Source organism: Phlebotomus papatasi, chromosome 1 (assembly GCF_024763615.1).
Source record: "Phlebotomus papatasi isolate M1 chromosome 1, Ppap_2.1, whole genome shotgun sequence".
NCBI classification, from domain to species: Eukaryota; Metazoa; Arthropoda; class Insecta; order Diptera; family Psychodidae; genus Phlebotomus; species Phlebotomus papatasi.
Window position 1 is genome coordinate 7,612,811 of NC_077222.1, and position 14,521 is coordinate 7,627,331.

General features: G+C 32.7%; 1 protein-coding gene across 1 annotated transcript; it reads right to left on the minus strand.

Annotated features, from left to right (window-relative positions):
• Positions 1-253: 253 nt before the first annotated feature.
• On the minus strand, positions 254-2,342 carry LOC129798666 (sodium-coupled monocarboxylate transporter 1-like). The gene is made up of 3 exons (XM_055841933.1): positions 1,604-2,342; positions 726-1,347; positions 254-670 (listed from the first exon to the last, which is right to left on the minus strand). Exons 1-3 carry the CDS (start codon positions 2,293-2,295, stop codon positions 275-277), a joined length of 1,710 nt encoding a protein of 569 aa, XP_055697908.1. The 5' UTR covers positions 2,296-2,342; the 3' UTR covers positions 254-274.
• Positions 2,343-14,521: the final 12,179 nt, after the last annotated feature.

Below are 14,521 nucleotides of genomic sequence, written 5' to 3' on the forward strand. Positions count from 1 at the left end.
TGCTAATGATTATGATCTTGTTAAATTTTGAAAGTTTGTTAGATTGGACGACTTTTCGTTTAGTAAAATTTTAGTACATAATTAAGGAAAATGTTGTAAGGGATCATAGTTGTGCAATCATTTATTTTAAAATAATTTATAAAATTCAAATACTTCATTATAAAAACAAATTTTATTAATTCAAACAACTGAAAAAAATCTATAGAAGGCCTTTATCCTATTTTGGTATTTTGTTTTAATTAATTTAAATTGATTTAATTAATTTCAACGTTTATTAACTCTTTTCTATTAACAACAATTTCTTTTGCTGAAGCTCAAGTTCCTCATTGGTTTTAATTGTTTTATCTCTCAAAAATGGGGCTAAAAGTCCCTGATCTTCAACAGTGTTACCTCCAGTTAATAAACTTACAATATAACTTGTTAGAAGATTGATTACTAAACCTATTAGGGAGTAGTACACAAAAGGAATTTTAAATAGCCAAAAGACATCCTCACTTTCAGTATCTTGAGAATTATTCAGGACATTCGCAGATGTTAATTCAGTTGAATTAAATTGGGATCCACATCCATCTGTCCTTAGAGGTAGGGGTGGTTCTGTCTTGTTAGACATTCCACCGACAATTAGAATAGCAATAACTATTCCACCTGCACAAGCTCCCGCCTTAGCACCCTGCAAAAACAAAACATTCAATTGCTTTGCTCAAATTGTTCCCTCAATTTCTTACCTTTCCATTGATTTTTGGGCAGAGAATTCCGACAGTGAAGAATCCAAACAGAGTACAAGTAGCTACTGACATTACTTGCATCTGTATCTGAAATAACATTCCCATTTTCTCAATTGCAAACACCATTGGCACTTGAATTACACCGAGAATTAATACGATGGCTCTCATTATGTTTTTGGCTGTACTCTCCGAAATGCTCACTAAGCGGTAGCTTAAGAAATCCTCATAGATACTTCCACCCAGAGCATTTAAGAAAGAGGATGTTGTGGACAGGCCAGCTGCAAAGATGCCTGCTATGAATATCCCATTGAAGCCAGTTAAGAAAGAAGCTTTATCTCGAACAAAGTACGGAAGGATTTGATCCATTGCGGTAATGAAACCTCTTCTCAAGGGATCACATGTTTCGTACGATGTGTACATTATTGCACCCATAAGTTGAGACAGGCATATGAAAGCTCCAAATAGTACAGTCACTATCCAGGACGCAGCTTTAACTTCTTTCATGGTTGATAGTGATAGATATCTCTGGACATTCGCTTGGTTCAATCCAAATTGGTAGATGGCAATGATTGCTCCATTGAAGTAAGTCCAAATAGTGGTCCTACTGCTTACGTTAGTTAAACTAGAAAAGAACATCAGGTTGATTTAAAAAAAATTAGAACCTTTTTGAAAAGGTTTTATTGGGTTATCTTTATCTTGAATGTTTAATAAGGGAAATACATCGCCATAGAAAAGTGGCTCTATACTATTTCGATTTAAGGTAGAGCTAAAGAATTCTAAAGAATTCGAATTAATTAGGATTTTATTACTGCATTCTTGTAGAAAAAAGAATTATAAAGATAGCATCTGTTATCCATAATTTTCACAAAATAACTTACTTGATCCAGTTCAATCTTCCACCTCGTTCTGCTGCATTCCAAACGTTCTCAATTCCCCCAACCGCAGTAACTCCCACAGTCGCAATAATGCAACAGGACAGGGCCATAAGGGTCAACTGGAAGACATCTGTCCAGACCACAGCCCGAAAGCCCCCGATGGCCGTATAAGAGGCACATAAGATGGAAAGTGCAGTAACAGTCGCATAAACATGAATACCAGTAACATTTTGGAAAACCAAGGCTGGAATATAAACAGTCACAGGGACTTGGATCAATACTGCCAAGGTGTAAATTCCACTTGCAAATATTCTAACACTCCGGTTGAATCTCATTTCGAGATACTCAAAACTTGAGGCTACTTTGAGTTCACGTAGCACAGGAAAAAACACCTGAATAAAGGCAAAGTTTCCCACCAAAAGAGATACACATAGCATCCAAGAATGGATACCGTAAGCATAGGCCTCAGCGGATAGGCCAACAATAGTCATTCCGGATGCTGAAGTTGCCACAAGGGAGCATATAACTGGTACAACACTCATGCTTCTGCCTCCGAGGAGGTAGTCTTCCTTACTGCTAGGGCTCTTCTTGGACCTGGCTCCATGATAAAATCCAATTATTGCTGAGAACAGAAGCACTATCACAAAGCAGGTGTAGTCTATCACAGAAAAATGTCTTTTATCCAAATGATCCATATTTTAAGTTTCTTTGATCTTCACGTACTAAAGTAAGAAACGAGACTGAGAGACGATTGAGCTGAAAATGATCTATGTGGAAAAGCGAGTAAATAAACGTGTAAATCAATTGAATAAATACTAAAATACAATATTTTTTGTGAATGAGGAGATCGCTTATCAAAACTTTATCATTCTCTGATACTTCTGTTTAAAGAACGATGTATGGAATGACGTTTGCGGAAATAGAGCCTACAATTTACTTATCATTTTCCATGACATCATTGCGTTTTGTCTGTTAAGTATGAATGTTTTTATAAGTATAATGTTAATTTATAAAGCTCTAAACTCCGTGATAACATTAAGTCTAAAAGTATATCTCAAAGTTCGCCTTTGACAATTGTAAACCTATTATTTCCAATGAATTGTATACTTTGCAAAAATCCTGGCAGTTATAAACGTTACTATTCAAATCCGTTCCTGGTCCGCTTCTAAGCCGTTGCGATGTCATTGCCTTCAGGTTCTTTGTCACTGTACCTATAAGATGGAGAGCCGATAGAGTCAGTCCGGTCTAGAACGTCAGAGAAGAAGGATGTGTGGACTTGGGTCTCTCGGGGAAATCTGGCTGGGTACTAGAAGATGTGGCGGCTAGTTGCTTAACAGAGCCCATTTCCTATCAATCCTTCTAACCTAAGAATCCAACCGGTAGTTTACACAATGGGGTAAGATCCTGAATTTTTTTCAAATCTAGAAAAAAATTGGGTTCAGATTATTTCCTACTTTTAGTAATAAATTATATAAATTTCCATCAAAACATAGAGGAGACTTTCCCCTTTCCGGAAATTTATTATGATGCCAGACAATTAGAGAATGCCACTTGAGGTAATTGAGTGACCTATCTCATATAAATCGTTCTTTAACTTCAATTTAAATCATGTTCAGTACCAGAAAAAACATGATGTTTTGTAGGGTTTAGATGGTTTCATGCTTCATAGTACAAATGAGACCCAGAAAAGGTCCATAACACTTCTGAAAATGAATGGATAAACTCGTGAAAAAAGATAGTCGTCAATTTAGTACCAAAAAGATTCTTCATGCTGTAGTATCTCTGATCCGATAACTTTTCATATTGCTAATGCAAGCAAAAGAAATGTTTCAATTAAGATCCCGAAAGCCTAAATCCCGAAAATCGGAATCCCGAATCCCGAACGCCAAAATCCTGAAATAGCCAACATTAAGATCAGCATAATCCCAAAAGCCATCATTCCGGATCGAAATCCTGAATATCCAAAATCTCGAATGTGCTAAGAACACGAAAAATAAAATTCCGTATACTAAAATCCCGAGAGCCGAAATCTCGAAAGCTAAGATCGCTAATTCTTAAAGGTGTCATTGGTACTCCCATCATTGCATCGCCTTTGTTAGGTGCAAAGGGAAATTTTCTGTGCTCTGCGAAATTATTCTACATATTATCTTCCGTATAATTTCGTTCCTATATCAAGAGTTTAACCATTCCGGATTTTGTAAAACTTGTAAAACTGAAAGTGTCACTATATTGACACCTATGTAATTCCGGAATAAACGAATAAAAACAATGAAAATGTCGTCTTTGGTGTTCGATCGCATGAGAGAAATATGATATGAGTAATAAGTTTAAGATAAAACATAATTAATCGTGATAAATGTGCTTACAAAATTTCAAGAATTTGAAGTGAATCTTTCAAAGGATCAAAAGATCCATTTTTTCTGAAATAGTTCAACTTGACCCTTTTATTTTTACTAGTGTGGGTTTTGGAAATTTGGTCGGTATCGGTTTTGGGCTTCTGAAAAACTGTACTAATTTTTTTTTTGAAAATCAATTAAAAATTGCCCATGTGAATATTTCGTTTACATAAATAATTATATTTTTTAAAATGCTTTTTCAAGGTTAAAGGTTAAAAATGTTCTGAATGAATTTATTAATCCAATTAGGACAAGATTGGAATCATTAAAAAGGTATTTGATTTCCAAACAAATTTGTGCCGGATATGAACCGGTAATAAATTTGTAAGCTATTTTTTTTTATCCAAAATTAAATATCCTAATCTTAAAATTACATTTGACTGGCTTTGAAATGGTTTATGAAGTTATTTTAGATGCTTATAAATCGATAAACAAAATATATAACGTATGTAAAGAAATATTAAAAAGTTTCAACTAAAACAATTTCGAGGACACAGTCAAAGGTTCGAGTATTTTGAAAAGACGCTTTACTGTGAAATTTTTAGTTAAATTTAATTAAAAAAATACTTTGCAAATTTGCAGATTTATCAATAAAACCAATAAATGAAAATAAAAACGTCTATTTTTGAATTTTGAGATATTCTAAGTGTTTCAGATGACCAAAGAGAAAAAGGAGGGCACGAAGAAGTATATGGCTTTATATTCGTTAATACTTGTTCGTTGTTTTGTCTTTTTGCCATCTTAAACTCTTACAAAATCTCAAAGTTCAAAATTAGACATGATTCCAAATTATCTCTTCTTTACCCTAGAGAACATATTTCGTCTAAAGGTTTTTTTTTACCGATTTTTCAGTGAGTAAACTCGTATATCAATGTTACCCCAGAGCTCAACGTAGCCCTATTTACTCATAAACATTTAATAAGCATTCTTAAATTATTTTTTTACATGGAAAAAATTATAATATATTTGCGTTGATATCAAATAGGATGGAGTCATGACTTATGAACGTTATACACTTATGGATAGCATGAAAATATCTTAAGTTCTTACCAAAAACCTTATATCAAAAAATCATAAAATTTGTTATCGTACATTTTGTGATTTTTCGAAATCTGTTTTAGGTAAGAACTTAAGATTTTTGCAAGCTTTCTTTAAGTGTGTAACGTCCATAAGTGATGATTCCATTCTAAGTCTGTAAAAAAATTACTAAAAATCAATTTGTATGTTGTTGATGAATGCTCTGAATGCTACATATTACAAACTTGCAAATTTTTCAGTTTAGTATAATTTCTTGCCAATGCTGCCAGAAATTTTAGTCATTTTAGCAAAATATTTCTCTATTTTTAGATGTTCAATATTTAGTACATTTCAATTTTGACTAAAGACAAGGTTAAATATGTTAAATAAATACCCGATTCATGTGATATTGAAAATTTCCATATAATCTCCCATATCTCTTTTATTACTTTCTCTCGGCAAGTTTATTAATGGAATCACCTTCAAATGCTCACCATATCATTGGTGTATTTTAAAATAAACTCAAATATTCAACGAATAACCATGTCTAATCTCTTCATTCTCTCCTTAATGAAAATTCAACGTGATTTAGCTTTAATATGAATACAACAATTGATCGATAAAAAAATTATATTGTCTTCTTGTAGCTAAGTCAAGGTGGATAGTAAAATCCCATTTAATTCCTTTGATATTGTTCTCTATATGCACGAAATCTAATTGATCTACAATTTAGTATTTCAGGTGATTTTCCATGTTCTAGATTCTTAGAATAAATACCTATAATTTGCCGAGTCGTCAGAATTTATGTAGGAAATCCTAAACCAAAGATTACACGTGATCGTTTACGGAAAAGTCCACGATGAGGTTATTACAGAAACAAGTTCTATTTCTTTAGAATACAATTTTACCCCAATCTTGACATCATTACAGATATTAAAATCCCATATACGCATGGTTTTATGATGTGTTTCCATAAAAGATCTATCCATCATTAATAAATAGTTATCAATGTCACGTGTCACATCAAGCTAAGCATTGTACAATGTTTTATTGCCAGTATTTTAAAATATTGATTAAAGTGCAATTACTTATTTCCTTGCACTTATTAGACAAATATGTAAATAATGTTGTCCGAAGAGCTTAATAACAAATAATTGAATTGATTTTGTCTTTCAAAAGTCTTTTTTTTTGCAATTGTCTCCACAATTGTTGAGAGATTACTAGAAAAGATCATTTAAAAAGAATTATAGCATAGAAAAATCCATTTGAATTTGTAATATCCAGCAGACGGATATGGAATGAAAATGCCATTAAAGTAGCATTGTGCCAAATCAATTTTGATTAATGAAGAACTATTGATATTGCTTTAACAGGATTAGAATATGTAGGAGATACTTAAAAAAAATTGAAGCGATAAATTGTAAAATTGAAGAAAAAATAAGCTCGTTGACCGTCTACTTGAGAAACATATAAGTAAAGTCACCTTTTTAACCTCAAGTTTATGCAAAAAAAAATTATACAGATGAGTATGTTTAAGAGTTCCCTCGATGAATGCGAAGCGCTTTGAGAAAACACGCGCAGACACATGTTCTTTTCTTGAGCAAATTGCTGATGCTGGAAGTATAGAATTAATTAACCAAGCAAGAATAAATATGCAAATAAAATATGGATGAAAATGAGAAAAGTGCCGGCTCTTGCTGTGTGTTAAATGACAAAATTTGTGAGAGAGAGGAGAGACATTGGGTGCTTCATCTTGGTTGTTGTAGAAAAAACGAAGAGCTTTTTCCACAAAGCTTTCATTTATGGTTCCAAAGTCTATTTAAACAGCAGAAATGTTGAGGAGAGACAAACATGTGCTTGAAGAAGATTTGATAGTGGTCCTTAATTTAAATAAATCTTGAGCATTTGCGAGAAAATTTAAATAATCCCCTATTTTAATTTCACTTTTGCCCAAAATCGTGAAAGAGACTTAGGGGAGGACAGGGCAGTTTCTCAAAAACCCACTACATCGGAGTTCTTTTTAAAGTTTCACAAAAAAAATAAAACATTCCTTGAATTTCATTAGTCCACTATATGTATTTGAACTAAATGATAGAATGCCTGAATTTATTTATGTTTTTAAATGGAGAATTTACCAGTATTTAAAATGGTGGTTAAATAATTCGATAGGACAATTACAAATGAGAGTTAGAAATATTTAAAAATACTTTATATATTTTGAAAATTATTTTTGAAATACAATTTTTATTTTTATAAATAAAAATTTTTGTTTCTATATTCGGCATCAATTGCTTAATCGAAATGTAAACGAAAAGCTTTTAAGAAATATATTTTTTATTAAACTTTTGCTTTCTTTTAAATAACGGTTTAAATGAAATTTACTTAATAGATTAAGACAATTTATTAAATTTTGTTACTGAAGATTTTAATTTGAATAATGGTGATCTCAGTGGCGTAATAGGCAAGACCGTTGAGTCTTGGATGGATGAGATCTCTGACTCGACTCTCAAAGTTGTGAGTTCGAATCCCGTCCGGTGCAAACAACTGAATGTTTAGAAAAATACATTTTTTCTGTGATATCACGTAATAAAAGTGTACCGCCTCTGCCCAAAAACATAGAAGAATAGAAGAATCATTCACATCACGGAGAAGGCGCTCCTGGTCGGTCTACACATGGACTTAGAAGATTCTTCCATCACGGAATACAACAGCATTATAATATGATTACATTGTAACAAGTATTCCGATACGATTAATAATAATAATAATTTGAATCATGCTGGTGCTGGCCAAAGTTCTGAACGCCAAAATCCGGAATGTGCTGAAATACCGAGAGCCAAAATTACGAATGGATCGAAATCCTCTTTGGGTCAAAATTCCGAAAAGCAGAAATCCCGAAAGCCAAAATTCCGGAAAAATCGAAGATCCAAATAGGTGGAAATCTCAAATGAGCCAAATTTACGAAAAACCGAAATCCCGAAATTCCGGATGGTCAAAATCGTAAAAGAAATAAATTATACGGCGGATAATCTATGGAATGATTTTCCAAAATGCAGAAAATTTCCTTTTACCTCTAGGATTTTTTGTTATTAAAAATTTTTTAAAGCAATTTTAAGTTAACTTTTTTGATATCTCACCAGGTGTTTACGAGAAGAAAAATCAGGTTCTATCAATCCAATTTCTTGATAAACTATTATCTTAATCAAAATTAAAATCTTCATTAAAACCTATTAATTAACTAAAAATAATGATTTTGGAAAAAAAATCAAATATAAAAAGTATTTAATTTAGAATTTTTAAATCAATAGATAAGGGAAGAGTACCACGGATCGGAATGTTAAGAGACATGCTCGATCTTTAGTTGGAAATATGAGCCTCCAAATACTATGATGTATTTTTGTGTATGCTAATCGGTATATTAGTGATCCATTTAACTATATCCGTGCATTTGAGTTTTAAATTTTTACAATAAATTAATAAAAAATAGATGTAATTGCAACTATGTACTCTGTACCTCGGATCGTCACGAATTTCATCAGGTATCTCACGGAAAATTGGGTTTAAAAATTAAATCTGAACTAATAGGGGAAGTGCTCATAATTTTGGACAGTCTGCTTATAAGCATCGAAGTTCCAAGTTTGAAGTGCGATATTTTCTATACTAATTGACATTTCTCGTTACTCTCTTTTCAGAAGGGTTGTTTAGAAACTTAGCAAGCTATTTATCGTCTTATTTTTATTAAAATTAGTTTGAATAAGTTTAAAAATGAATTGATATGTAGAGGTGACCTTGGCTCTTATTTTGGACAACTTGGTTATTAATTTTTACAACTTGTCTGTAAATTTGGACAGCTAATCCGCCTCAATAGGATGCCCATTGTTCTTCATTTGATGAACCAATCTTACCAAGTCCTCTTTCTGTTCATGTAAGGGAAACGTAGAATATCACAGAAGCCCGGAAACTTTCCATATCATTCATTAAAGTGAGTTGACTTCGATACTCCAAGTATGTGCGGATTCGCTCATTCCCTGACCTTTCCGGGAGCCTTTCAAAGCATTTCTCGCTACATCTCTTTCGTAGAGATGATGCTTCTTTGTTTCTCCAGGCATTTGTCCAACCTAGTCATCACAAAAGCTAAAACTTCACGAAATTTCGTGAGAAAAACACCTGTCCAAACACAAGGCAAATCTCACTTCAGGTCAAATGTACAAATCATCAGTAACATGAATCAACACAATATTCAATGAATATTCAATAATATCACTCAAAAACAGCGAACAAACTTTCTTAGTACTTCACCAAAACTAAATAAGACTGAAGTAAGCCACGAAGTTCTGTCATATTTCTCGTAAGCAATTGCTCACACTGAATTTTCAACAAAGCAATTTCAACTCAAATCATATTCAAATTTTAACGTATTTAGTGTTAAAATCTTCCAAAAACAACAAATATTTAGATAGAATTCATAATTCATCAAATATTGGAATAAAAATCCATAATTTTAATCAATTTATTTTTAGTGTCCAATGTTATCCTCAAAGTGTCCAAAATAAGAAACTGGACAAAATTATGAGCATTTCCCCTACACTGCATTCTTGTCAGTGTTATAAATTGTAAAAAGTAGATAATAATTTTTAAAAATTCATTTGAATTGGTGCAACAATCTGGTAATAACCTGACGGTCCGAGGAACACTGCCGATCGCTGGTGCTCTTCCCTTACATCATATGAGTTTTAAAAGTAATGACTAAATAAAAGGGATTAATTACTCCTCATAATTATTTTAGATGCTAATTGTATAAATGAAACGTATTTCTGCAAACATTTAAAATTTAAATATTCGTTTAATAAGTCGGTTTTTATTACCGATCAAAAAGAAAGCTTAAAATTTTTTTATATTGTTTACTTTTTATTATTAATTTTTCCTTAAGAACATAAGTTTTGAAATTTTTTTTGTACCCAAAAAAATCCAAACTTAATTTCTCTAAAATCTAATATTTCAATTAAGTTCCCAATCCGCAAAAAATTACTCTGACTCAAAAATGACTGGTTAATAAATGGTCATAAAAATTACTCCTAATTGGAATCTTAAGAATTAGTCATATTCCCGTCGAATTTTGGTCACAGCATTACTTAAGATCGTATTAGTAATATAACAGTTATGTTACGGTTCTAAAATTTACTCTACCATGCAGTAACAAAAGCGACTCCAAATGACGGTATTTTTCCGTACAAAAAATGACGCGCCAAAAACAATGCATTTGGCGTCCTTCTCTAGCGCATAGGTACGAAATCGACGTACACATTTTGAATGAAAACGTTAAGTGCACTTCACAACTTTGTATTGCATTACCACTGTAGACAATATTTTCTCAACAATTCTTCACATTTTCCATCGTTTTCTACTACGTTCTATGTAAATTTTACTAATTTTTTCCTAATTCACTACACATATTTGCGAAGATTTTTGCCGTTCGCCTATTGCTGAATGAGCCATCCGACATGTCGAAAATTTTCCCATTGGATGGCAACAACACAAAAAAATCTTTTAAAATTTTCACTAAATAGGTCTTTTCGACAAAAAATTTTAATCACAGGATACTCCAGAGACTGGAGCAAACTCCTAAATCACAAAATTTCATTTTGCAAAAAAAATGTTTGTGTGTTTATCATGCAAAAAATTGCCTAATTTTCACTTAACTTCTGTCGGCACTATACTTTTTCGAATCACAACACACATCTCTACTGAAGGAGCTTTTCCTCCCAATGTACACTATTATATTGTTGAGAAAACACGCGAGAATATCAATTACTTTGCGAATTCACAGCTCTGAATAGTTCTATTTGTCATTTGACAAGTGAAATTTCCCCTCAAATATATCCAGTGAGGAGAAGAATTTTTATTAGTACACTGGAAGTCGGCGTCATATTTTAGTCGTAGGCGGGTAATTTCAGAGTTATTATGACGCCAAATGACTTCCGTAATTACCGTCATATTATTCCCCACTTTCCGTCATTCGACTCTCTGACGACCGTCATAGGACCCGTTTTTGGAATCCAGAATACATACATCCAACGGTAATCTTACTCCAAATTGCTATTTGGGTTACTTCAACAGGTAGCTACTGTAGTTAAGAAGTTTCTAAAGATTATAAATTAATAATAAACATAGTATTTAATTAAGTACTATTTTAGTAAAATAAATGATCAAGCATTTATCTAATTTAGAACACGTAAAAATTTATGATCTGCCCCACTGTCCCGTACTGAAAATTGTCGAATGATGGGCAAGATGGGAGAAAATGAAAATTTTATTGGTTGTCCCATCGAGACACCAATTTTTCTTTTCTTATTATATCCCTCCCAATGTGTCCGTCTGGTAGGAATTTAATGTTCATCCCAGGAATGTGCTGATGAGGAGACGTCTATATTTTATTTATTGGCAGTGACATGATAATAATTAAAATCCAGAGTGGATGATGATGGGATCATTTGATGGATGTCTAAAAGTTAAGTATCCTCTATGCATTTTCTTCTCAAATATTGGAGCGATTTGTCTGTCTAAAAATGAGTAGGATCGACAATGGGGTTGTCAAGAGTGACGTCGTTGACACCACTTATTGATTTCTATCCTTCAGTGTTATAAACAAATAAAAGGAATTCCAAATGGGTCTTTGGATCCCCCTCAAATATCCCTGATGTATCCATTGACATCAACTTCACCATATTTCTCCAATTCGTCAAATAAAATAAAAGAAAAGCTATGAGAGTACCGTATAGCATATATTGGTCGTGTAGAAATTTATATGCAGAAAGGATTCTTTCCTTTGGGAGATTTAAATTTTGCGGATTGTGAAGATAGAAGAATAAATTACTGTATCCAAGATCTTGTACATATCTCCGTACCTTAGTCTTATATTACCACCCAAAAATTCTTTCAATGAAGCTTGGAAGGATCCATCTACTTACATGTTTACACACATATAGTGCTACAAGTTATGGATTGTGTACATAACAATAGGATTGCTTCATATTTACCAGATACATTCTACACGTAAAACATGTGGAATTATTTATTATTTTCTCTATTATTTGTCTTGTGAGCTAGAGAACAAAAGTATATATTGAAAGGCAAAAAAAATCTCTATTCGAAGATCTGAAAACGACAAACTTGTGCTATAGGGCATTTTTCTCACATAGAATCATTCAGTTATTCTCTTGAGATGGATAGAAATCACAGAGGAATACGGCGTATTTTCTTGGAACACTTTCATCCGGAACAGGTATAAAACTTTACGGCTTTTTTTATTCTTTCTATTTCCACGTAAGTACTGTTTCTATCAGGTCTTCCAATAGGCCATTTGTTGGACATTCCGGGCATTACAAGGAGCATATGAAATTGGAAAAGTATCTATCTGACTTCTATATCGGAATGAAGTTTTGAATTAAGCTGCAATGTATCATACGTATCGAAAATTCTCTATAAATTAATATTATAGGGAAAATCAAGCAAGATTTACTATTACGATTACGTTTACTAATAGAATTTCAAAAGAATATTGAAGGATGTTTGTAAACTGTCAGAACATTGAAAATTGCACATATGGCTCACTCAAGCAACAATAAAATTATTTAATTTTTCGGATCAGTAGGGTCAAAGGGGTAATTTTAAACGGAATCCAATTTTGGATTTTGAAATTTCTTCTCTGTTTCACAAGGCAAAAGTTAAAAGGAAGGTTACGAAAAATGATAAAAAAGAGAACTTCCTGGTGGTCTTTTCCGTTTATTGATGAGAAACAGTAAGACAATATAAAAATTAAAAATTAGATACTGTTCAAAATTGTCCCATTATACCTTACAATTCATTACAAAAAAAACCAGGGTTGGAATGATAAGTTTTTGACCCTATCGAATCGATAGTAGTATCGATAAATCTATATCTGTTAGATTAAGTTTAAGTTTAAGTTTAAGATCAACATTAAGACTAGGCTTTAATGTTGTCCTGCTTCCGAATTTTAGCACAAAAATTTGTTACATGACATTATCATATCGTTACAGAATTTCCCTACTGGTAACCTATCCCAAATAGCAATTTGGAGTAAGATTACCGTTGGATGTATGTATTCTGGATTCCAAAATCGGGTCCTATGACGGCCATCAGAGAGTTGAATGACGGAAAGTGGAGAATATGATGGTAATTACGGAAGTTATTTGGCGTCATAATAACTCTGAAATTACTCGCTTACGACTAAAATATGACGCCAACTTCCAGTGTCCCTATAAAAAAAGTCTTCCCCTCACTGGGAATATCTGAGGGGTAATTTAAGTTATCAAATGGCAAATAGAACTACTCAGTGCTGTAAATTCGCAAAGTAATTGATATTTTCGGGTTTTTTCTCAACAATATTATAGTGTGCATTGGGAAGAAAAACTCTCCCGGTAGACATGTGTGTTGTGATTCGAAAAAGTACAGTGCCGACAGGAATTAAGTGAAAATTAGGCAATTTTTGGCATGATAAACACACAAACATTTTTCTTTAAAATGAAATTTTGTGGTACAGGAGTTTGCTCCAGTGTCTGTAGTATGCTGTGATTACAATTTTGTGTTGAAAAGATCTATTTAGTGAAAATTTTAAAAGATTTTTTTGTGTTGTTGCTATTTAGTTGGAAAATTTTCAACATGTCGGATGCCTCATTCAGCAATAGTCGAATGGCAAAAATCTTCGCAAATACGAGTAGTGAATAGTAGTAGAACGTAGTAGAAAACGACAGAAAATGTGATAAATTGTTGAGAAAATAGTGTCTACGGTGGTAGTGCAATACAAAGTTGTGAAGTGTACTTAACGTCTTCATTCAAAGTGCGTTCGTCGATTTCGTACCTATGCGGTAGAGAAGGACGCCAAATGCATTATTTTTGGCGCGTCATTTTTTGTACGGAAAAAGACCGTCGTTTGGAGTCGCTTTTGTTACCGCATGGCAGAGTAAACTTTAGAACAGTAAAATAACGATAATACAGTAGAGTCTCGCTATAAGCCATCGCTCTATAGTCCACAATTTATCGACCGTTGATTTCAAAACACTGATTTTAAGTTAGGTTATGCTTTTTAGTATGCGACATGCATAATTATTTTAATATTTTTGGCAAACTTTATTAAGTAGTTGTGATAATTGTGATCCACAATGAAGAGAGCAAGGACAAATACCACAATCGCAAAGAAAGTGGAAGCCGTCGAGCAATTTCAATACTAAAAATCGTTGATAATTTTAAAAAATTACATGGACTATAGTGCGACCCAAGTGTCAAATTTGAAAACCAAATATGGACTATAGCGAGACTCTACTGTATTAATAATTCAATCTTGAGTAATGCTGTGACCAAAATACGACGCGAATACGACTAATTTTTAAGATTCCAATTAGGAGTAATCTTTTTGACCATTTCTTGTACACCAAAAACCAGTCATTTTTGAGTCAGAGTAATCTTTTGCGGATTGGGATCCCACTAGAGG

Excerpts from the sequence above, each read along its gene's own strand:
- LOC129798666 (XM_055841933.1), bottom strand. The coding sequence starts at position 2,295 with ATGGATCATTTGGATAAAAGACATTTTTCTGTGATAGACTACACCTGC. Across the intron at positions 1,348-1,603 it reads GGAAGATTGAACTGGATCAA|TTTAACTAACGTAAGCAGTA; the intron begins GTAAGTTATTTT and ends GTTCTTTTCTAG. Across the intron at positions 671-725 it reads GCCCAAAAATCAATGGAAAG|GGTGCTAAGGCGGGAGCTTG; the intron begins GTAAGAAATTGA and ends TTGTTTTTGCAG.